A 24,272-nucleotide genomic window follows, 5' to 3' on the forward strand; every position below is an offset into this window, starting at 1 on the left:
ATAAACTTCGTATACTGCAAACTCGAGTCACAATCACAGTGAGCCGCCCTCTTTTTTTTACCCAATCACGAACGCCCTCTACCTGTCAATCATTTTGCGCGTTCAGGTTTGCTGACATGAGGTTTTCTGACAAGGCTTTTGTGGGCGGGGCTTTGAAGAAAGAGCGTGTGGTTGCACGGATTGGTTTAATCGTGGCGTCATTTTGTAGGCGTCCCATGGGTATTTTCAATACCTTTTTAGAATAGCAGTTTTCCATTAATTCTTCAAATAAGTCCTGTGTTTAACATTAGTCAAAATACTATGTTTTGTTCTATAACCACTCTGCACAATCCCTGAAATATGACTGTAATTTTTTATGCATATTTTTGAATCATAAATTGAAATGTTATTTTAAAAACTGGCTCAGAAATGCCAATTTTCTTCTAGGTTTTGAGAACGGTTCTTTGGTTCTGGCAGACTTTAGCATAATGTCTGAAATCATTTGCTGCGCATTTAAAATGTAGGCTATATAAATAAAACTTTGCACAATGCAAAGGGTCTAAACCTGTGACAGCGAAGTTGTGTGTCCATGCTCTTGTGTTGTTTAAAGTTGACTGATGATCCACAGTGAATCAGTTTGCTTTAAATATAAAACAGATGTCTAACGTTTGCCCACATTTTGGGGTGTTAGAGCAAAAGCATCTGCAAATGTAAAAATGTAGTTTAAAAGTTGAGGATACATGAGTTTTATTTAATTCATCTTTATTAAAATGGATTTAGATTTTCAAATTGATATACTGACAATTTTATTAAAAATGATGTCGACATTGTAAAGTAGAAACAGCTGGAGAACCATGGTAAATATGTCATTTATATTAATTCTGGCCAACCCTGACCTGTTAATCATCACCTTAACCTGTTTTCACTTGTCTCTACCAGCAGCTGCTGCAAGACCTGACCTCTGTTGTAAATGAAATAACACTCCCGCGGGGCAAGCTTTACCCATACTTTATTTTGGCCTCCTTACAGTATTACTGAAATTTGATTACTCCACGTATTCATCATAGAAAAGCATGCTCAGTTTTGTTTTTGGGGTAGGGTCTGACTCCCTTTATTGGCCGCATATGATCCTTAATTTCAAAAATATTTTTGACCAGATTAAGAAGAGGTATAGTTGATTAGTAGGCCTACACCTCATTGTGAAAAGAATTCTTTTTTTTTTTACTTCCTAAAAAAACAAATTTTGTAGTTAGAAAGAACCTGTTTCTGTGTTGGTTTCTTGGTAAAACATTTTCCTGTACCTCTTTTATGGTCATTGAACACTCCAAAGGTACCTTTCATCATTACAATAGCACACCTGCGGCGTAGTGTAACAGGTGTGGCCACTGCGCTCAGCAGCCTCAAGACACATCTGAACATGTTTACCAATGACATCATACCTATGAGGTCATTTCCTGATCTAACTCGCAGAAACAAACAAACAACAGGAAAAAAAAAAAACCCCAACTTACAGAACTCCTTTGTATGTTCTTCAGCGCCGGCACACATATCACTTTCACATAAATGGATGAAATGCTCATAAGAGATTTTTGCAGTAGTAACTTGTATAAAACCTTTCAGTTTTTAGTGGTCTATTCATAAAATAATACCGTTCTGTTCTGTAATACATTCAAGTAGCCATCTTCTTAAGGAATCATCATCTTCTCTTTCACCACAGCTTTTTCTTTTGTCGTAGAGTTTCAGGAGTAGTGAAAGTGTTTTGACAGCCTATATAACCTAAAGGCATGTTATATTTTCACATAACTGCATTTTGTGAGAGTTTATGTAAAGCAAATGCTTAATTAATTCCTAAATTAAATTAAATAGGATTTCCATTTTGTTTATTTTCTTTAGAAAACTAATAAATATATAATGCAAGAGCAAACCTTTACTTTTTATTGCACTAATTAAAGAAATGGTTCTCTCAAAAATGAAAATTTGCTGAAAATGTACTCACCCTCAGGCCATCCAAGATATAGATGAGTTTGTTTTTTTCATGAGAACAGATTTAGAGAAATGCAGCATTACATTAATTACTCACCAATGGATGCTCTGCAGTGAATGGGTGCCGTCAGAATGAGAGTCCAAACAGCTGATAAAAACATCACAATAATCCACACCACTCCAGTCCATCAATTAACATTTTGTGAACCGAAATGCTGCTTGGTTGTAAGAAACAAGTCCTTTGTGCATAATATTGCTTTCTCCAGTGAAAAAGTAGTTTCATTTGAAGCAGGAGAGAAATATGCACAGATCAAGCAAGGTTTCCAAGTGAAAAACTGTCAATAAAAGGTTTAAACACACATGTCAGTGAATTTTGATGTGAGAGGACACTTCATTTTCACTAGAGGAAGCGCAGAAGCAATGGTCTAGAGTTGAAATGCATTATTGCTGGATTTGTTTCTTACAAACATGCAGGTTTTCACTCCTCAAGATGGTAATTGATGGCCTGGTGTGGGTTACTTGTGGATTATTGTGATGTTTTTATCAGCTGTTTGGACTCTCATTCTGACGGCACCCATTCACTGCAGGTGATCCATTGGAGAGAAAGTGATGCAATGCTATACATTTCTCCAAATCTGATGAAGAAACAAACTCATCTACATCTTGGATGGCCTGAGGGTGAGTACATTTTCAGCAAATGTTCCATTTGGGTGAACTATTCCTTTAAAAAGAATATTCACATATTCAGACAAGAGCCCAAAAGTGTTCAGTACTCGAATAAAATGTTCTCTAAAAGCTGAAACACAAACATTCTCCTAGACTGTACATTAAGACCTTGGTCTCATCTGGAGGACGGGGAGATTTGAATTGCCACAAACAACAGTGTTAAAACACATTGAGACCGCCAGAGGGCGCTAAACACACATGCAGAACGCTAATTTATTCCAGTTTTGAAGCATCCGACATGAGACGGCACACCATATATATTATATATAGCTAAACTATCATTTCTAAAACGTATTTTCAAACTACGCGCACAGGCTTTAATTTCCAGAATCTAGACTGACCTATAAATGTCTGTGTGGTCACTTTACAGTGTCTAATTTTAATAGAAACAAGTTTTCTAAATGTTTAAAGTGCATAATTAAATTCAGGTTTGATGTTTAATTTGATTAAAATGTTTATGAGTGTAGATAATAAACAGAGGGGCTACAGCAGACAGCTTGTTTTCCTGTAGGCATATTTATGTAACGCACACACAAACACATGCGCGCCGCGTTTGCATGCTGAGAGGTGCTGAGAGTTTGCCAATAAAATAGCATCGGTGTACAAAGCTTCTTAGGGACAGAATCGCATTTCAGTGCCACAATAAACAGTATAACAAACAAATACACACACTTAGCCATAATAAACATATCTTATGTGTACATGTATGTGACTCGTAATACAAACAGCAGGGAGTTGAAATAAGTGGATAAGGCTACATTTATTTAACAAAAAAATACAGTACAAAACAGTAATAATGTGAAATATTATTACAATTTAAAATAACTGTTTTCTATTTGAATATATTTTAAAATGTCATTTATTCCTGTGATGTAAAGCACTCACATGATCCTTCAGACATCATTCTAATATGCTAATTTGCTGCACAAGAAACATTTCTTATTACTATTATTATCATCATCAATGTTGAAAACAGTTGTGCTTCTTAATGTTTTTGATGAAACCATGAAAACTACCATTCAAAAGTTTGGGGTAAGTCAAAATTGAAGTGAAAGCTGTTCTTTTGAACTTTCTATTCATTAAAGAAAAATTCATCCTGGAAAAAAATGTAGCATGGTTTCCAACAAATATTAAGCAACACAACTGTTTTCAACATGGATGATAATAAACATTATTAATAATGTTACATAAATTACAACAACAAAACATTCTAAAATATATTCAAATTAAAAAGTTATTTTATTTTTAATACTATTTCAAACCATTATCATTTCTTACTGTGTTTTTGATCAAATAAATGCAATTATTACAAACTAGAATAAAATAATAAATAAAAGAATAAGGTAGAATAAAATCCAGGGAACATGATCAGCACATGTGGATTTGTGGCCTTTACCCCAATTTCACTCTGCATGTAAACACTTTTACTGGTTTATTCAGTGTGTGCATGCATTGTGAGCATGACTGTTTATGTTCTGACATCAAAACAAGATCAATCCACATCTAATAGTTTTCTGCTTTCGGGGTTTATTAAATAAGCTGAATTTTTAGTTGTTGTAAACGCACTCAATGATAAAGCCCTATCGATTGACCACTTGGTTAAGACCTAGTTCTCTCTGTTCACGTGATCACAGTGTGCTCAGACAGTTCAATGAGTCACTCAGCAAAATCCCAGATCCTTCTGAAAGCCACTAAGTCAATGAACCTGTGTAAAGAGAAATGATGAAATCGCTGCACTTCCTTTTTTCCCTGGAATTGCTTCAGAATACCAGCTTCTAGTGCATCAATATTTAAAGAAGCTATCAAAACTTAATTTTGCATTGAAGTTCTGCACTGCAAAGGCTGAAAACTTGAAAAATAACAGGATGAAAGATAAATACAGAGGTTTTGCGGTGTATAATCAGGTTGAAGCAGGTGTGACACTAAAGGCCGTCAGTGCCGTGGGTTTGCTCTGTTATCCAGGGAGTCTATTTCTGTTTTCTGGCCTTTCATACACACTATCCTTTTATAGCACGGTCTGTTGAAGGGCAACAGCAGTCATGTGGCTATAGCAGTATGAGAGAGAGATATGTTTTATTAATAGTCTCAAGTGCAGCGAATTTCCATTAAAGCAGTAATGCTGGAGTGTGTGAGTGTCTATATGGAGGCACATCAGTTTTAGAGTGTGTGTGTATTCATAATTGGGGAAGAGTATGAGGGTGATGGATGTCTTGATATGTGAATGTGCATGAACTCAAATGAGAGGTAGAACGGAGAAGAAGAGGTTAATTTTGCATTATGAAATGTACTGGTTTAGATCAATATGAGGGTCACTAAATAATGATAGAAGATTCTTTTTGGAGTGAACTATTCCTTTAAGCAATTTTAGCATTGCGTTGACACCCAATGCACTTACTGCAGGGACAGTTTCCCTGGAGCTCAAGGACACAATGGTGATTAGGTAACTGAGCAACATTTCAGTTCATGAATCATCCTTTAGCAGGGTTAGAAATGAGGACCTTTGGGATACAAGGAGAGATTTTTAAACCCTGATATACCACCAGGCTTATGATATGATAGATCCAACTATGTCATACACTACCATTCAAAAATATGGGGTCAGTATGATACTGCAAGGATGTATTAAATTGATCAAAAGAGACAAAAAGACATTTATAATGTTAAGATTTTTTTTTAAACAAACCAAATGATCCTGACAAAACTGCACACAGATATGACAAAGCAAAAACTATTTTTAATATTGATAATAATAAGAAATGTTTCTTGAGCAGCAAATCAGCATATTAGAATGACTTCTGAAGGATCATGTGACACTGAAGACTGGCGTAATGATGCTGAAAATTCAGCTTTGCATCACAGAAATAAATTACATTTCAAAATATATTCAAATAGTAAACAGTTATTTTAAATTGGAAAACTTTTTTTACAATATTACTGATTTTACTGTATTTTTGATCAAAGAAATGCATCCTTGGTGGGCTCGGTGAGACTTCTATGAGAGATGGATAGAGAGGTCAGAGGTCAAGCACTGCAATACAAACCCTGTAACCTTTGCATAGATCTAAAATGTCATACTTTGTCATATGATACATAAACTCCCCTTTAGCTGTATGTCAGAGTCCTTCTCTGGTGTCAACTGGCTGTAAATTTTGTTGGTTGTAGAAACCCACAGACTAAAGTGAAGGCTGCAGGGTGTAAATGAGAAAACTATTAAAAGCAATAGTACTGAACTCTCTTTCTGCTTGACACACACACTTTAACGCCTTTAAAATAAACATATGCTGGAGCATCTGAACTGCCTGCAGAACAACAGAATAATGCAAACTAATTCAAACTACTTCCATGAATACAGATTCTTACCATGGTATTACCATAAAATTTAACACGGAAAAGGGTTTCTTAGGATGCTTCCATAATGGTAAAACCTTAAATTGCCTTTTAAGCACTATGGCAATCAAACAGTGCCATGGTATCACAGTTTTTGTAAAGGTCAATGTAGACTACACTTTTTTTGTATTCATAGAGTACTGCCTGAAAGATGTAGACATGTAACTAATGTTAACTGTTAGCTTTGGATGCTTTGCTGTGAAATTAACAATTTGCATCATAGCTCTTGCTGTTTTGTGTATTTACGTTCATGCATTTGGCAGATGCTTTTATTTGAAGTGACTTGTGCTACATTTAAGGTATACATTTTTAGGTCTCTTAGCGTTTAAAACCAACAAAGCAGACCAGCCTGAGCAGTGAAAACAAACTTGTCTGCTACCTAAGGCCACTTTAGGCTGTTTTAAACATTTTCTTCTGCATGAATAAACTGGGCCATTGAAATCTAAACCTGTTTTAGACTAAAGTCAGAAGTCCGTTCTCTCTGAGGAGGACTGGTATATTCAGAGATGACCCCCTTTCTATCTCTGTCTGGCGCCTTCATCAAGACTCTGTTTAGATGAATTAGGTATTTACTGTTCCATGACAGTTTAGATGTTTGAGTTGTTTGCTTGAACTTAAAGAATCCTGAGAAAAATGTATCACGGTTTCCACCAAAATATGAAGCAGCACAACTGTTTAAAACATTGATAATAGTAAGAAGTGCTTTTTAAAGAAGCAAATCAGCATATTTGAATGATTTCTGAAGGATCATGTGACACTGAAGACTGGAGTAATGATGCTAAAAATTCAGCTTTGCATCAAAGGAATAAATTACATTTTCAAATATATTCAAATAGAAAACTGTTGATTCAAATGGTAATAATATTTAACAATATTACTGTTTTTACTGTATCTTTGATCAAATAAATGCAGCCTACTAACACCAAACTGAACAGTTTAGACATTTATGAGTTCCAGACTGCATTGAATTTGCTTTGACTGGCATATATTTGTCTAAACCAACTTGGTTTTCATTTTTAGCCTCTTTATCTCTCTCCTTTGTTTGAGTTTGCTAGTTTTCTGACCTTAAATTACTCCTTTTGTTGTGGTAAAATTAATCATTTACAGTCCTTTGGAGCTCCAGCAAACTCATGACACCACATATACAACTGCTCCAAATCTGTTTTAAATGTCACACAATACACAGCAAATTTTCTGAGGGAAAATAGAATACAAGATATGCAATGACGTCATAAAGAATGTGAAATCGTGCATTACATGAATGTTCCATCACAACTGTCTCATCCTTCCTTTGAACCCATAAATGTTTCATGATCCTGTCACAGGCTAAAGTCACTGTCTGTTTGGGGAGTAAAACAGCAAATAGTGCTGCAGTGGAATGAAGCTTAAAAACACCAATATAACGCTGTCAGTGAAGAGGACGTGATTCACTTCCCTTTGATTTTCATTAGGACAGCAGAGTTGGGTTTCTGATTGTGGTAGTTTATCATATTTCCCACACATCAAGGACACCAAAAATCATTCGCTTCCAAGCTAAACTGTATTTTCAGACTTTGACGAGAAAGTCAAATTGATTTGAGTTAGTATTGACAATAGTGTGCAAACTTTACAGACTTGCTCAGTGAAAGACAGCTTCTGTAAGCTTGTCTTCAAACTGTGCTGGGAAGATAAATACTATCTTATCGAGAGACAGAGAAGCAAAAAAAAAAGATTAGTCTGCCATTTTCAAAAAACGATCTTTACTTGTTTGTACAGGTCAATGAACAGGACAACGACTCATTGTCAAGATAATTTATTTCATTGAATTAAGTCATTTGCTGAATGACAATTACTGATTGACAGTTAAACATACGTTTAAAGGTCAGAAACAGTATTACACCTGAATTTCACAGAAAAAAAAAAAACAGTTAAAGCCAAAAGACAAATAAACATGTTTAGACAAAAGTGTAAGCAGCATAGGTTATTCATTTTAAGGCAATCATTGTGAAACAATAAAAAATATATTCATTTTTATATATATATATATTAGTGCTGTCAAACGATTAATCGCATCCAAAATAAAAGTTTTTGTTTACAGAATATATGTGTGTATACTGTGTATATTTATTATGTATATATTAGTGCTGGGCAACGATTAATCGCGATTAATCGCATCCAAAATAAAAGTTTTTGTTGATATAATATATCTGTGTGTACTGTGTATATTTATTATGTGTATATAAAGACACACACATACAGTATATATTTTGAAAAGATTTACATGTATATATTTATTAATATAATTTATATGATATATAAATATATTTAATATCTAATCAGAACACATTTTTCTTAAATGTATACATACATGGGTGTGTATTCATATATACATAATAAATACACACAATACACACACATATATTATGTACACAAAACTTTTATTTTGGATGCGATTAATCGCGATTAATCGCTGCCCTGCACTAGTATATATAAATACAAACACATGCATGTATAAAAATATGTTATGCTTATATATTATATATATTTATATATAATATGAAATATAAGAAAATGAATATATAAATGTCTAAACATGTAAATATTTTAAATATATATACTGTATGTGTGTGTATTTATATATACATAATAAATATACACAGTACACACACATATATAATGCAAACAAAAACTTTTATTTTGGCTGCGATTAATTGCTTGACAGCACTAATATATATATATATATATATCTGTAAATAATTAGAGTCTGCTACATGCAGTTGACAGTGATGGCAAACAAAGCTACAGTGATGTTGTCAGCAGGAATGCTGATGTCGTTGTCACTGGTTTTAAATGATGTAATAGAATCACAAGAAGAGCAGCTGTTAAACTTTGAGGAAAGACTGTATGCAGACAGTCCAGGCTGGGATTTGGGACGATTAAGCTGGTTTTATATCAGCGTTTAACAGATTAGAGAAAGAACAGGATGCCAAACTACCACAAAGATAATGGTGTTTTTGGCTGGTGGGTGTTTTGCATTGCTCAAGCATTCACTACAGGACAATCAAATCACAGGCCTGAAAGATACTCTATGCAAGTACATGAACGCTAAAGTTTCAAGCAATTTAACCTGAAATGTATTCTGAAATGTGTCAGACAGCCATTTTAAAAGTGCAACTATTAAAATGTGTAACTCTGTGTTGTATTCTCAGTGTTTCCACAAAGGGCGCTATAACAGGCATTAGTATAAATTAACTTCTTCTATGGTCAGTTTTCTCTCTTTGATCAACTACTGTCATGACATAGCAACTTTTTTTTTTTTTTTTAAGATTTATTTTTAGCATTTTCACCTTTATTATGATAAGGCAGATCAGAGCTGACAGGAAGCAAAGTGGGAGAGAGATGGCGGAGGGATCGGGAAAGGGCCTCGAGTCAGGATTCGAACTCGGGACTCCAGTAGCACAACGGCGCTGTATGTTGGCGCACTGCCCACAAGGCTATTGGCGCTGACAAACATAGCAACAATTAATTAAAGTTAGTCAAAGTCAACGTGCATAGCTAGAAACCTTTTTAATAAGTAATTCAATTAAAATCACATTTGAAGGAAACCATGTCCTTCCTGAGAACTGAGCTTTCTAATGCAATCATGCATGCAAAATATGTACAGAGGGACTGCATATTTGCATTCACGTCTGCATTTGTGCACTTGCATAGAGTATGTTTCTAGATAAGTCAGTCATGAAAAGATTAGTGAGATTCTTGCAACATTTTAGATTAAATTCACACACAAAACTTTATGCAATACGCTTTAAAAGAGATATATTCAACCTCTGGAAGCATTCGGATTTTCCCTTATACATGAAAGACAAGACTTTTTGTGAATTTTCTCAATTTTGGTACGTTGCCGTTACAGGATTATAGTTATAAGGGCAGACATTTACAGTACGACTGGATATAATCATCACATTATCGACGTAAAAAAGTGCATATTTGTAATATCATAATCTTATTGCTATAGTAACAGTTCCACAGCCTCATGCTTTATTGGACTAATTCGGTAATAATTAATAATAGTACAATATAATCATACATATTGGATTTCAATAATGCACTATGGATTATTATTGCTGTATAAAGTTGGAGGAAGTTGAAGGGCTGCACGATTTGGGAAAATAATAATTTCATTTTATATGCAACATCACAATACTAGTATTTATTGCTATCTTTATATATTTTCAAAAAATCGAATAAACTTTTATTTTTGACAAAACCGCAGGGAGCTTCTTTTTTGTTAACAAGCATATGTGAAGATGGTTGGAGCATTGTGCATTCCCAATTTAACGCCAAAGCAACCAAAAATTAGAGTAGATGCCGAGATTGTGTAAAAAAGCGAATCTGGCCACTTTGAGATGCTCCGAATAAACTGGTCACGTGTAAAAACACATTGCCTCTCACTTCACTCTGAAACACGCAGCGCTTATATTTATTTATTTAAACCCCAGCCATATCGTGATTTGCAATTTTATATTTATTAATCGTGCAGCCCAAGAAGATAGTCACCTCTGAGTTCAACAACATCCCCAGCACTCGTCAAGATGGATGTCTTCATCTTGACTTGTTACAAAGAGATAGCGGTTTCCACATTCCTCCCAGCGAGAGATCTTTCCATCTTCCACCAGGACAAACTTCCACTCCAACTTGCTCTCCACAGGGAGGCTGACAGTGTTGGCCCAGAACCCATCCTTGGCTCTTTGCAGTGGAACAAATCTCTCCCAGGCCCCCAATTCCTGTAGGCTCCCGGTAACAGCCACCAGCTGCTTAGGAGAATATGTGATGTAGTGAATCCTGAAGGTCACGTTAACCGCTTGCGATAAAGGCGGAACAGTCGCTACTCTTTTATTCACCGGTTCTTCATCATCTTTTGCTAAATCGGTCTTGACTTGCCCTTCTTTTTCTTGTTGCGTCTGTTTTTCTTCGCTTGCAGTTGGCGAAAGCCAAGGAAGATCTCTGAACTCTGGTGCACCTACGTTTAGCCACTCATTATTGTCCATAATGGCGTCCATGATGCTGATTTCATTCTTTTCGTGTTTCTTATCCGCTGACGCGCCCTCTTCGTCGGTTTTCTTCTCTTGTGAGAGGCTCACCTGTGTTGAAGACCCACCCATGAACGTATTATCAGTTTGGAAACCCAAGTAGTTCTGGAACTCAAACCTGCTGCTGTGGTTAACCATGGTTTCCACAGCCGGGCTCAGGTTTATGGCATCTGTGGCATAGCTTCCAGTGTGAAACCATGGCTGGCCTTTTATTTTCTCCATCGTATCTGTCTTCTTATCACTGCAACCGCAATCAAAGTTATTTGTTCGTGGAAATCGCCAATCATGATGGTCTTCAAACTTCTTGCTCGTGTTCTCCTCTCCTTCCACAGTTGACGTATTGATGTTTTCCTCTAATTGGATCTTGCTGGGATTGGATGGGGCTTGGTCTGGAGAAGACTTGCTTTTAGTTGTGATGTGATCTTGATGTCTCTGATAAATGAACTCCCGAGCGCTTTCAGTTTCAGACGGCTCATCTGTGTCCAAACTCACAGACTTGTCAAGGTATTCCTCAATTTCCTTCTTGACAGAATTGCGTTGGATGTCCAATTCTGTCAAACCAACACTCGCATCAGCCAAAACCTCGCGTCCATCATCATCCTCATCCTCAATATGTTTCTCACATTCCGTGTTCTCATCAGGATCCAATTCTACACACTGATCCAGATCAGAATCCGTTTTTTCTTCCATTTCGGGTTCCAAGTCTGTTAGGAGCTCATCTGTAATATCCTCCAAATCCTTAAGAGTGCTTTCATTCAGGTCTTTCTCTGGCACCTCAGCAGGAAGGAGCATGTTGTCGGTGGATGAGAGGTTAGTGGATTCTCTGCACTTCTTCTGCTTTCCACCCTGACATTCTCCTAAAAGAGAAGGAAAATGCATTACGTCACATGTGCTTAAAGTGATCAAACATTTATATGGGAATTCTTTTAGAAAAGAACAGTCTTTTTCATCCTTATTTTGATTCAAAATGTTATTTGTGCATTAATGTTTTCATTGGTTTTATGGTTGTGAAACAATATTTGATCAGTTCATGGGAAAAGTGCATGTCACAGTTTTTAAATCCAAAAATAGTCCATGTAAATGACCTGCAGTTGAAATGGGTTACTTGCTGAGGGACCTCGGTAAGTAATGAATCAACCAAAAATCATCAGTAACCGAGCTAAAAAACCATGAGAAAAACAAACATTAAGACTAACTAACTAGATTTGCATTTCTAGAAGGAAATACCAGTGCTTATGGGACAGCAAAATAATAGTGTTCAAGTGTACATTTCAGGCTTTGGCTGTATCAAATGAAATCCTGCATCAGAGCTGCCTTCAACTTTGCACTGTCACGACACTCGGTTCGTCTTTTATTCTGGCAGCTGAACACGAGAGCCACTGGCAATCTCTCAACCAACCCTCAAACTGCTGCACAAGACTGTGGAATATAATATAATAGCCAGCAAACATTCGGACAAGACGAGGCTTCTTTGCTGCTTTTGCAGTGTAAAGACCTGATAAATGGTTTGCAAATAAATGTGCAAATAAATTCAAGAACAAAACCTGTTCAGACTGACGTCTTAGCTGAATTAAAAACCACAAAACTCAAAGCTGCAGGTTTGCAGTGTTGCAGGAAAGACAAAAGTTTGGGGTCTGTCAAATGTTTTAATTTTTTTCTTGATCAAAGATACGGTAATGAAACAGTAAAACAGTAATATTGTTAAAAAAATAACTATAAATAACTAAATAAAAAATTATATTGTAATATGTAATTTGCAATTTATTCCTTTGATGCAAAGCTGAATTTTCAGCATCATTACTTAAGTCTTCAGTGTCACATGATCCTTCAGAAATCATTCTAATATGCTGATTTGCTGCTCAAGACACATTTCTGATTATCATTAATAATCGGCATTCATTTCAAATAGAAATCTTTTGTAAAATTGTAAAAGACTATATCACTTTTAAACAATTTATTGTATCCTTGTTGTATTCATTTCTTAAAAAACAAACAAAAAAAAAAAACAACCACTTTTGAATGGTAGTGTATATTTTCATATTTTTAATGTTTTATTATTATTATTTTATTTTTGTGCCTATGTGTGGCTTTATTGTAACGTTTTAGACAGATCATTGTTTTTTACGTTATCAATCATTAAAAAATGAAGCATGACATCATATCCTGTTTGTTGCCATGTCCAAAAATGTTGCATGCTCCAAGTCAAGTGTGACCTAGATTTAAGTCTAAAATTATTCCAACCATTATGATAACCAAAATCAATAACATAATCAATATCTAAAACCCCGCCTTCCAAATGACTATCAGCAAACGCGCAAAGTGATTGACTTGCAGAAAACGTTTCTGATTGGCTAAGTTTTCTAACTGGCCAAAACCCAGCGCGGGCCGATCACCAAAACACATTTTTGTCAAATCGTTTGTGTGGTTTGCCTGTTACAGTGACATCTGACAAGTCAAAGTGACATTTTATATGCGGTATTGCAAAAAAAAAAAGTCTCGCACAAACATTTAGCATACCATGCTTCAACAATTGTCCGGTTTTACCTGTTGACTCGGTAGGTCGATCATCCCTCTCTTTTTTCCTCCCCCGAGCCGTGCTCCCTTCTCCCGTCGCTTCATTGCCGTTATTCTCTTCACCCTTTCCGCGCTGACCTCTAAAGGATCGGTAAATGAAGAACGCGGCGCACACCGACAGCATGGCAATGATCCCCACGGCGACTACTGCACCGAAGCCGCCGATCACATCCAGCAGGGAGTGAATATCGCGGCGGTCCAGAGCAATCGGTTTGCTCTTCTTCATGGTCATGCTGTGGGTGAAAAGCGTCAATGTAGATGTAACGGTGTCGGTGATCACTTCATTCTCAGCGCCGCGGGCGAAATGACCCTTTGATGCGGCAGAAGATGAAAAGAAGCCCCGCAATCAGGTGAGCACGCTGCCAATAGGCTCTCTCTCTCGCTCGCTCGCGCTCTCTCTCTCTCTCTCTCTCTCTCTCTTTCTCTCAACCGCTCGCTCGATCTCTTTTAGTTTTGAAGTACTATTATGCTGTGATATTTGATGGCGCATGTTCATTTTATCATTTTTTTTTTCTTTTGTAATGGGCAAAAATGTGCCCCCCAATCTTACTGTCATTTTTATTATTATTATTATTTTCCAAATGGTTTTTCTTGATTTTGTTTTTATTTTTTGTTAATTATTTTTTATAATCTTTATTTTTAGATAAATGTATATTTATTTTGCAAGTCTTTCATGCACATTTTCATATGAAAGCCTTGAACCACAAGGGGATTTGAGTTTTTTTTTTTTATAATAAATGTAGCCTAGGCTAAATTTTGAATCTTAATTTTTAATTTTTTTAAAATTTTTTAAAATATTGCTTACTTTCTTTATATTCTTTTTGTTTATAGTTTTGTAATTCCTTATATATATATATATATATATATATATATATATATATATTTTTTTAATTTATTTATTTTACTTTTTTTGTTTTAATTTTATTGTTTTATTGTTTTTGCATAATTATTTTTTACCTTGCAGTTCAGGATTGCAGTGTTACATGCACATTGTACAACTTTATGCCTAAAAGAAAAACAACAACAACAACAAAAAACAAAACAAATTTGAGTACAATATATTTATGAACTTAATTTTTCTCCACAATAGAATTGTTACATTTATAACTCATTGCTGGTAATTTTGTTCCAAAAACAGGTAGGTCAGAGACACACTGACACACTGCAGCTCTGCCACGGTCAGTGCTGCTGATGTGGTGGGTCTTTTGCTCAGAATGGTACTATGTCAAAGTTCAGCAATTGATTAAATTTGGATCTAACTCTAGATTTAAATAAAGCAGCACAAAAATATACATCTAATTGATCAGAGAGTAGTTTGTTTTGGTTGTTTTGAGTTTTGTTATACAAGAGACAAACACGACATATTTAGCAACCCATGTGAATGCTCTAATAAAACATGTTAATATTATTGTTATGTCAAATGCACACGATTATAATTGAGCTCAAATGTACATATTGGTCATCATTTGATCTTTGCACCCTCTGATAAAATTACATTTTCTACATTAGTTTATTTTTTTACTTTATCCATTTTATTGAGCTGCTGACTAGCATCAGTGAGGTCAATCAATAAGCAATGTCTTTGATCTGGGGGAGTTTAGAAGATGATATTCGCTGTTTTGGTACAAAAGGTCATCTGCTGCCACCTGCTGCGAAATGATGCGAAGTAGCCTACATTTTAAGTTGTGTTTAAATATCTGGTAGCCTACTGATGTGCAACCTTTCCAAAAGGAAAAAAAGCATATTTATTATTAATATAATCAGTGCTGCGTTAAAATGCGATCAAACTGTGCATAAAGAGGCGCACGATATAAACTACTCTTGAAAAACAAAACAAAACAAAAACAAGAAAAAACAATGCGCATGTCATAATCCCATAGGAGGCAAAAAATTGTGTACATAAATTAAACAATATTATCGAGTAATAATCTTACTAAACAGCAACAGCCCAGCAAATAAAATTAAATATAACTCACCACTAAAAGGGCTTATTCCTGCTCTTCTTATAATGCGCTAGAAGTTATAGACATTTTAAAAAGTGTATAATTTTGTTTCTCTATTTAACAATATTAACTTACAATAGTGAAAGACATCTTCCCTCAGGTATTTGTATTTGTATTTATTAAGCACCGATAAACACAACAGCAGTTGACCATAGTGCTGTACAAATCAAATAAAAACCAGTAAAAAGAATAACATCAGTAAACTCAAAAGATAATTTAACATACAAAGTTTAAAAAGCCAAGGTAAGAAAATAAGATTTCAGTTTAGTTTTAAACTCATAGACAGAATTTGAAGCTTTCACAAATAAAGGAAGATTATTCAATTTCCTGTTAGTGATGTTTTTCTGTGGGCGGAGCTTCGGTGGTGGCAGAAAGAGCCACCTGACCGCCTCTCTAACGCTAGCTATGAAGTCTGTTAGCTTGTTTTTTAACAATAACTGAAGAAATTCCGATTTTACCTGCATATGTAAGGTCACTCACTGTCCGGGACCGCGTTATTTGAAAAGGTTAACTTTAACGGACGAAACCAGATTGGCCGACCTGCACTCACTCAAAGGATGGAGGATCTGACAGGATTACCTCCGCTTGAGTGACTATACGTGTATAGTAAAGACAAACTCACTGTGTCTATCTACTCATGAAGATGTAATATATATTTCAATTTCAGCAGGCAACTATTTTTACAGCTACATTATTATTCCAGTCACAATTATTCATAACAATGTATATAACTTACAATTACACATGATTAAGCATATAAATCAGTTTGTTGTTTTACACACATGCACACATACATTATTTCATACACGACATAGTAGCCTACTGAGATCCATAAGAAATCTTTAGACGTGCCCATAACAACAAAAGACAATACTTTATTGAACTTTTTCTGATAAGAAAAATGCGAGCATTTTTGACGATCGTTTCTGTCCAGTCCGCTCGTTTTATTGCGTTTAACCAGCAGCAGATATGCGTTAAAATTTCATTTTTAATATTTCAAAATTCTGACTTTATTCTCGCAGTTCCCAGATTATATCTCACAATTCTGATAAGAAAAGTCAACTGGTCATTCTCTCTTTTGAGTTTATCCCACACTTCATAGCAGATGTCATTCATTAGTCTGTCCCGTTTAAACGTCTGCATTTAGCTTCAAATGGCGTTTTTGATGACAGTATTCTATAAAAATGATTTTCATTCCGATTCTGACATCCAAAGACACAACAGTACATTTTATCTCTTATTCTGTGGATTTTTCCCGTTTCACTCCGAGGTAACACTTTAGAATACTGTTCCATCATTAATGAATAACTACACAAGAACACATGAGTAACACAATATTAGCACTTTATTAACTACTAGTAACTAACAAGAAACTCTGATTAATGAATTAGTAAGTGATAGTGCTTAATCAAATGTGGTAGTTCACTATTAGCTAATCAGTAACTATAATTTTTTCATACCTCCCTAAGAACTACTAATAACTAATGTATACAGGTTCATAATTAATATGAATAATACATAATGCATAATTCATTCTAAAGTAAAGGTCATGGTAACCCACTAGTAATGACTCAAGTATTACCAAATTCTTCAGAAGGAATTACTAATTATTTGGTACAGTATTCTAAAGTGAAGATCATGATATCTCCCTAGTAATGACTGAAATCAAGCTTTTGAGAGTTTTGTAAAGTATTGAATAGTAATTACTCAGGTGTTACTACATCCTTCTAAAGGAATTACAATTTTTTTTGGATCAGTATTCTAAAGTGAAGATCATGATAACTTCATAGTAATTACTGACGTTATTGTAAACCTTTGAGGTTTTTGTAAGGTTATGGTTAGTAATTCATTTAGCTAGATTTGGTAACACTTAAATCATTACTAGTGATCTTCACTTTAGAATACTGATCCAAATAATTAGTAATTTCTTCAGAAGGATGTAGTAACACATGAGTCATTACTATCCAAAACCTTACATATATCTCAAAAGCTTACAATGACGTCAGTCAATATTAGGGAGTTATGATGCTTTTTCACTTTAGAATACTGATCCAAGTAATTTGTAGTTCATTTAGAAGGATTTGGTAATACTTGAGTCATTACTCGTGGGTTTCCATGATCTTCATTTTAGAATGAATTATACATTATGCATAATTCACATTAATTATGAACCTGTATACAGTAGTTCTTAGTAGTTCTCCGGGATATATATATATATAAAAAATAGTAGTTATTGATTAGCTAATAGTGAACTACCAGTTTCAACTGAGCGCTATTACTTACTAAATCATTAATCAGAGTATCTTGTTTGGTAATGGTAGTTACTACAATGTTAATAGTCCATTAGTCACTTGTTCCTGTGTAGTTATTCATTAACGAAGGAACAGTATTCTAAAGTGTTACCCACTCCGCTTGTAACCGTGTGTTTCAGCCACCACAATGTGCACGCAGCTGCGAGTGACGTAACTGTGACGTCTACAAGAAATTGGTCTATAGAGTGGGGGAACTATGTCACTATGTTCCAGTTCCATCGTCCCAGAGTCAATGGGTTTTTTTAATGGGATTTTGGTTAAATCCCTTAATAAGCTCCGTGGTTCACACAAGGCTCAAGGTACTTTCACGTTTTATTCTACGACATAAAACACACCAGTTACACCACACTCGTGATTTTTTTAAGCTGTTACATCGCTTAAAAAAGACGGTTGCTAACAAGTTGCTAAATGGGACTACAGGCGCTGTCGGAGACATTAAACGTCATCACGCCGAACAGTTTATCAATTTACAGTATTTTCCAGTTGTAGTATAATTTTTAATACAATTAATTTTAGAATAACCCATGAATAGTTTCCCGCATTTTATATTGTTGTTCGACAATTTTTTTTGCTTTGCCCCGAAATGCGACACATGTCTTCGGATGGAAGAAGCTCGTTTTATCGCTTTCCTACTGATACAGACTCTGGGTTAGAACTATAAGGTAAACTCATATTACGATTATTACATGTAAACACCACATTTACCGGCTTTACGTGGTGAAAGTGAAACTTTAATGATGCATAGTGCTTAAAGCCACGTTAAAGTGAAATATTTAGGGCAACATGAAGCTGTTAGAAAGCATATAGATTGAGGATTTCCTAGAAGCAAGGATAAAATAACATTTTGTGTATCCACCCTAACAAAATGATAGCTGAAATGTGGTACTTTGTTCACTAAAATAACCATATCCAAAAACTCGCTCAATCTGCTGTTATTTAAAAGATTAAATACGCGGGGATATGTTTTTAATTAAAATATTACATATTACATTAAATACTTTTAATGCACCTTATTTCGAAATGTACAGAACTACGTGCTTTAAATGTCCTTTAGTTAAGATTATTTAATTTATTCACTATACCATTTATTACTAATTTCAGTTTTAGTTTGGCTCTAAAAGTTTTGTATTTATTCCAGTTTATATGAAACGGTTCATGTAGCGTGGATTAAAATTCATATACAGAGTAAATCCTTTTCACTGAAAGTGTTAAAAATAAGTTTGAAAAAGTTGTCAGAAGCGGTCTGGTGGTGACGTTGAAGGCGAGCGACCGTGGTGCTGTAGTTCGTTTATAGCCTAAGTTTAGATTTGTAGTTCTGGCGCTTTTATTTAGGCTTCAAAATTCGTCAAAGTTCTATTATTTTGTGAAGATTATATTGATGGACAAAACTTGTAAGTTTCATGAACTATGATTGAACACAGAGCTTATTTTTTGCGATAATCCAAAAGCCTATGGAAAAATCCCATTGGCTTTTTGTCGAGGAACCAGTTTCATGCTAACAGCCGATCCGCCTACAAAGTGACGTCATAGTTCCCCCACTCTATTGGGAGATAAGAGGGTCTCTATTAGTCTACTTACTATTGGAGAAAGCGTAACGGCTAACTTGGATCACGTGTGCCGTAATAACCAATCACATTACAGCCTTGACGTCATTGAATTTCAGTCAGAGTTGTGCGACACTCAATCGCCATTTACGGACACCGTAGGAATGAATGAGAAGTGCCATAAGCTGAATCCCACCTGTCGCAAAAAGTCAGCTTTTTTTCCGTGGTAAACTCTAAAAATAGTTCAATCCACAAGTATTGTTTAATGTAAAACATGTTGAACATTAGCAGATAGGCTGTCAATTCCCATTAGGCCCATTAGGATAACACGGCCCTGAATATAATGCCACCTCACAATGTAAAGCACTTTGAGTGCCTAGAAAAGCACTATAATGTAATAAATGCCCGAAGCGCAACGGCGCTACATGTCGGCACGGAGGTTAATGCCGACAGAACATGCTAACAATTTACTAAAACACATTAAAAGCATGTCAATATTATGTTATAACATGTTAGAAGTTATATAACATGTCAAAACAGGCAAGCAACATGCTAAAAATGTTAACTTGCTAGCATACTTGTTAAAACATGCTAGCAACTTAAAACATGTTAAGAATCTGTTAAATCATGCTAGAAACATTCTAACAACATGTTAACAATTTACTAAAACACATTTCACACTGCAGGACTGAGAGTCGTCGACAGGTCCAGATATTTAGCATGCCAAATATCTCATGGGCATTGCACTTCTCTCAGATCACATATTTGATAACACACACACACCACGTGACTGATTGTTACTCACGTTTAAGGAGCACCGATTTGGCTCTGATATTGGGCATTTGTTAGAGATTTCTACAAAACTGTTGACGAGTGAAAAACTTGACTAAAATCATTTGGTGTAAACCCGGCATTAGTGGTTTTGTAAAGGTCTGATAGTTTTTGTGATTTCTTAGCGGTCTGAAGAAGACTAATATGGTTTGATTGCCTTTTTTGTATTTCTGAGTAAAACTTCAAGCTTTTAAAAATTACGTAAATTTCCAAACAAGCCAGTATCAATGTTTGTCATCAAACTTTATGTATCCAGTAAAATGTTATGTTGTAAATAACAGCATTATATCAGCTATTGTTGACCCTGCTCTCTAGAGATTGACAATTAAAACATTGGTCAGATACATTTTTAGTAGTTCAGTTATTTTCAAATTAATGTACTCCTCTGACTATATGTAATAGATAATAATGTCCTCTGATTAACAGTAGAAGAATTAATACATTTAATGTCTTATGCATGCATTGTAAGCTTTATTGAAAATAAACCCAAAAAGTGTAAAGGTGATTGTTATATTTTAATTCATAAAACTGTATATATTTTTTTCTATATTTTTCTTAATCAGATTTCGTTAATATTTTTAAACTCATCACCACATGTCAAATATAGTAAAGAAAAAACTTAAGACGTATATTCAGTACGTTGTGTCTGATTGTAGACTGTGAAGAGCTGCTGGATTCAGTGCATCAGGATGAAGGAGAGCAGAGAACAGCAGAGGAACAGGAAGCTCTGAGTGACGCTCTGAGCACCGTTAGCACTCTGAGTGATGCTCTGAACACCGTTACACAGGTTCCCCTCACAGCATGTGAAGTTCGAAACAGGAATAACAGGAATAAATGTTGTGGCATCACAAATAGATTTGGAGACACAGCCTTTGTAAACCAGCAACTGGCCACCTAAAGTCCCTGATGAAAACAAAGAAAACAGAAGTGGATTCATGAATCAAAGCTGCGGTGAAAGTACTGTCTAAGCTGGAAATTTGTATGTGAACTTTATCAAATACTCAAATACAAAAGAGAGAAAAAAATAATGGCTTTAATACCCTTCTTTCATTTCCAGATTCTCACCTGTTTCTGTAATGCAGCGGTCTTCACTCCCTGAACAGTTCAATATATTTGAGCAGTTCTGCCCATCACAATAGTAACACGTCTTTCCATTGGGACTGTTGTAGTTGGGATCTACAGGAGGGAAAATAGATGTGCTTTGTTTACCTGGTCCTGGTTTTATTGTGCATGCCAAATAAGTGCTCGTTGTATCAAAGAAAAACATTTTGACCTCATAATCTTTCATAAAATTGCAATAATTCACTCTGCCTGTAAAATAAACTTTTTTTCTTGATAAATGTTTACTGTTGACTGTAAAGCGCAATACCTGGAGCATCTTGGGTGTTACACAGATCTGTGTTACAGCAGGAAGAAGAGGCCTTTATGTTGCCAAGGTTGACAGACCCACTTGGACAGCCATTTGATAAAGAACAACTTTTAACTACAATTCTAACTTCACCTAGAAAACAAAAATTATACAGGGAAGACCAGTTCAACTATGCATAATTTTGATGAAGAATAATTCATAAATCTGATCAAATAAAATGTTTTCATAATGTATTGAAGTTTGCTGGGAAAGTAAACATGTAATATAAATCACCTCAAGTGATAAATGTTTTCACTCAAAAGTTTAAATGACAAATTATAGAATAATAATTAGAGGAAAAACTATTTCAGTATTCTATAGAACATTCTAATAATGCAATTATCAGTTCTGTGATGAGTTCAACCTCATTTACTTTAACACTGTAGCAGCTCCAATAAATTAGCAGCATCTCCATCAGTCAGTTATAACAGTATATTTCTATCCATCATACTGGACTTACCAACATATGCTGTTGCAGCGAAGCAGCTGGATAATCCATCGGAGCATGTCTTCTGTACACAAGTGTCAGAGCTAGTGTCAGAGCATTGATAACAGCTGAAAGAGTGTCCTTTAGAAATTAAAGAGAGAGAGATCAGAGAGAGATAAAGAGAGAGCAGATCCATCTTTAAACAGGAGGTGAGTGAAATAATGTGTCTGTTTCAGCACTTATTTTATAGCATATCAGAAGGGGCGGGTCTTTAAGAAAACCATGTTAGTTTTCAGATGGTGAACATGATCAGATCAGATCAGTGCACTAACCATTTAAAACCAGCCTGAACAAGAGAATGCATACAGGCCAGACCTGTTTTTTTTTTTTTTAAAGTGTGGGTTAAATAATTATTTGCGGAATCTTTTTGTATTGACTATTATACATATCAGACTCAAGTTCTATTAACGTGATTCATCACGAGTATTGGTATATGTATTACGTAAAGTGTGGTTCTTCTAAACATACATAGACATGATGAAACAAACATGAAATGTTCAATACTGACATACTGTCACACTTCTCTGGGAGCACGAGATGAGGAGACGTAGGAATTCATTTGATCAAAGAGTCTTTAATTGTCCAACAGGGAACGTAGGAAACACAGAATGACGTTTAAAAACCAACCAACGCTAACTGAATGGACAAGACCTTAAATACAAAGACTAACGACTAGACTCACCTGAACCAAATGACATAATGAACGGGAGATAGAAACTGGGTCATGGAGCACATGGGCGAGCAAAAACACACACAAGACAGTCCACAATCCTGACACATACTGACAACAACTAAAACATTAATTATTTGAACATCTTTACAGATACGTCAATGAATTCTTATGAGTATTTAAATCGTGGCATTATTCAATTGTCATATTAATGACATTATGTTTTCAATTGTCTTTATTAAACGCAGTTTACTTATTAGGCCAAGGCCTACTTAATGCTTAGGTTTAGAGGTAGGAGTGAGCAACTCATTTCGGTCTGTTTTATATCTTTCTTAAATGTAAATGAAATAAAATGGCTATATATAGGTTTGTTTACATTTTGCAGAACAGACGGAAGAAGATCCATCAATGTGCATTTGTTTCGTTATGTTCAGATGTTCTCTTCTCTGTGTCAGAGGTTATATATATATATATATATTTATATATATATATATATATATATATATAGGCTACATATATAATAATTAATATACTTTAAAATATAATTGAATATAGTGATTCAGTGAATTTTCATCAGCTGTTACTCCAGTTTTCGAGTCAAATGATTCTTCAGAAATTGTTCTAATAATATAACACACACACACACACACACACACACACACACATTACATAAATTTGATCTATATAGATATACAGTATATGAGCCAAAGTAACTAGTAACTAACTACTTGAGTAGTTTTTTTATCCGATACTTTTTTACTCTTACTCAAGTTACTATTCAGACTATTACTTTTACTTTTACTTGAGTAAATATTTCTATACGTACTTTTACTTGAGTACAGTTTTTGGGTACTCTACCCACCTCTGGGTATAACTGACAGTAGGATAGAGAATGCTATTGAGAAACTGGTACAAGAATCACATTCTTGTTTCATTCAAAGACTGTTTGCCTTGCAACTGTAACCAAAAACATTAAATGATAAAATACAAAGAAATGCATTTTGAGATTAACAAATATATTTGACTGATATTATGAAAGCATCCTAATTCATGAAACTGCCCCACATAAATGATGTTTTACTATCAATATTTATTAAAGAGAAAAGTATTTTTCTTGCCATTTTCATGGACCTTTTCTTATTTGGGACTGACAATTTGATGTCCATTTTTCCCCAAAAACAAGTTGAAATGTGCTGACCACAGCACACATTTTCACTGTCTTTTGGATAATGTAAGATGAGTTTGGCCCAGAGAACTTCCTTGCATCTTTGCCTAGGGTAAATTCTAAACAGAATTTAG

The 24,272-nt window shown here is 34.9% G+C and overlaps 2 protein-coding genes across 2 annotated transcripts; both read right to left on the reverse strand.

Moving 5' to 3' along the window:
- Positions 1-8,726: 8,726 nt before the first annotated feature.
- Positions 8,727-14,133, reverse strand: stbd1 (starch binding domain 1). The gene is made up of 2 exons (XM_058758898.1): positions 13,689-14,133; positions 8,727-12,001 (listed from the first exon to the last, which is right to left on the reverse strand). The coding sequence occupies exons 1-2, from the start codon at positions 13,948-13,950 to the stop codon at positions 10,620-10,622; spliced, it is 1,644 nt and encodes a 547-aa protein (XP_058614881.1). The 5' UTR covers positions 13,951-14,133; the 3' UTR covers positions 8,727-10,619.
- A 4,029-nt stretch (positions 14,134-18,162) lies between these two features.
- On the reverse strand, positions 18,163-22,858 carry LOC131528385 (urokinase plasminogen activator surface receptor-like; the record flags this gene model as incomplete). The annotated part of the gene is made up of 5 exons (XM_058757471.1): positions 18,163-21,311; positions 21,474-21,584; positions 21,778-21,909; positions 22,277-22,384; positions 22,816-22,858. Coding segments are annotated over 5 exons (621 nt in total), but the record flags the coding sequence as incomplete, so codon positions are not given.
- Positions 22,859-24,272: the final 1,414 nt, after the last annotated feature.

This window comes from Onychostoma macrolepis, chromosome 21, assembly GCF_012432095.1.
Source record: "Onychostoma macrolepis isolate SWU-2019 chromosome 21, ASM1243209v1, whole genome shotgun sequence".
Taxonomy (NCBI): Eukaryota; Metazoa; Chordata; class Actinopteri; order Cypriniformes; family Cyprinidae; genus Onychostoma; species Onychostoma macrolepis.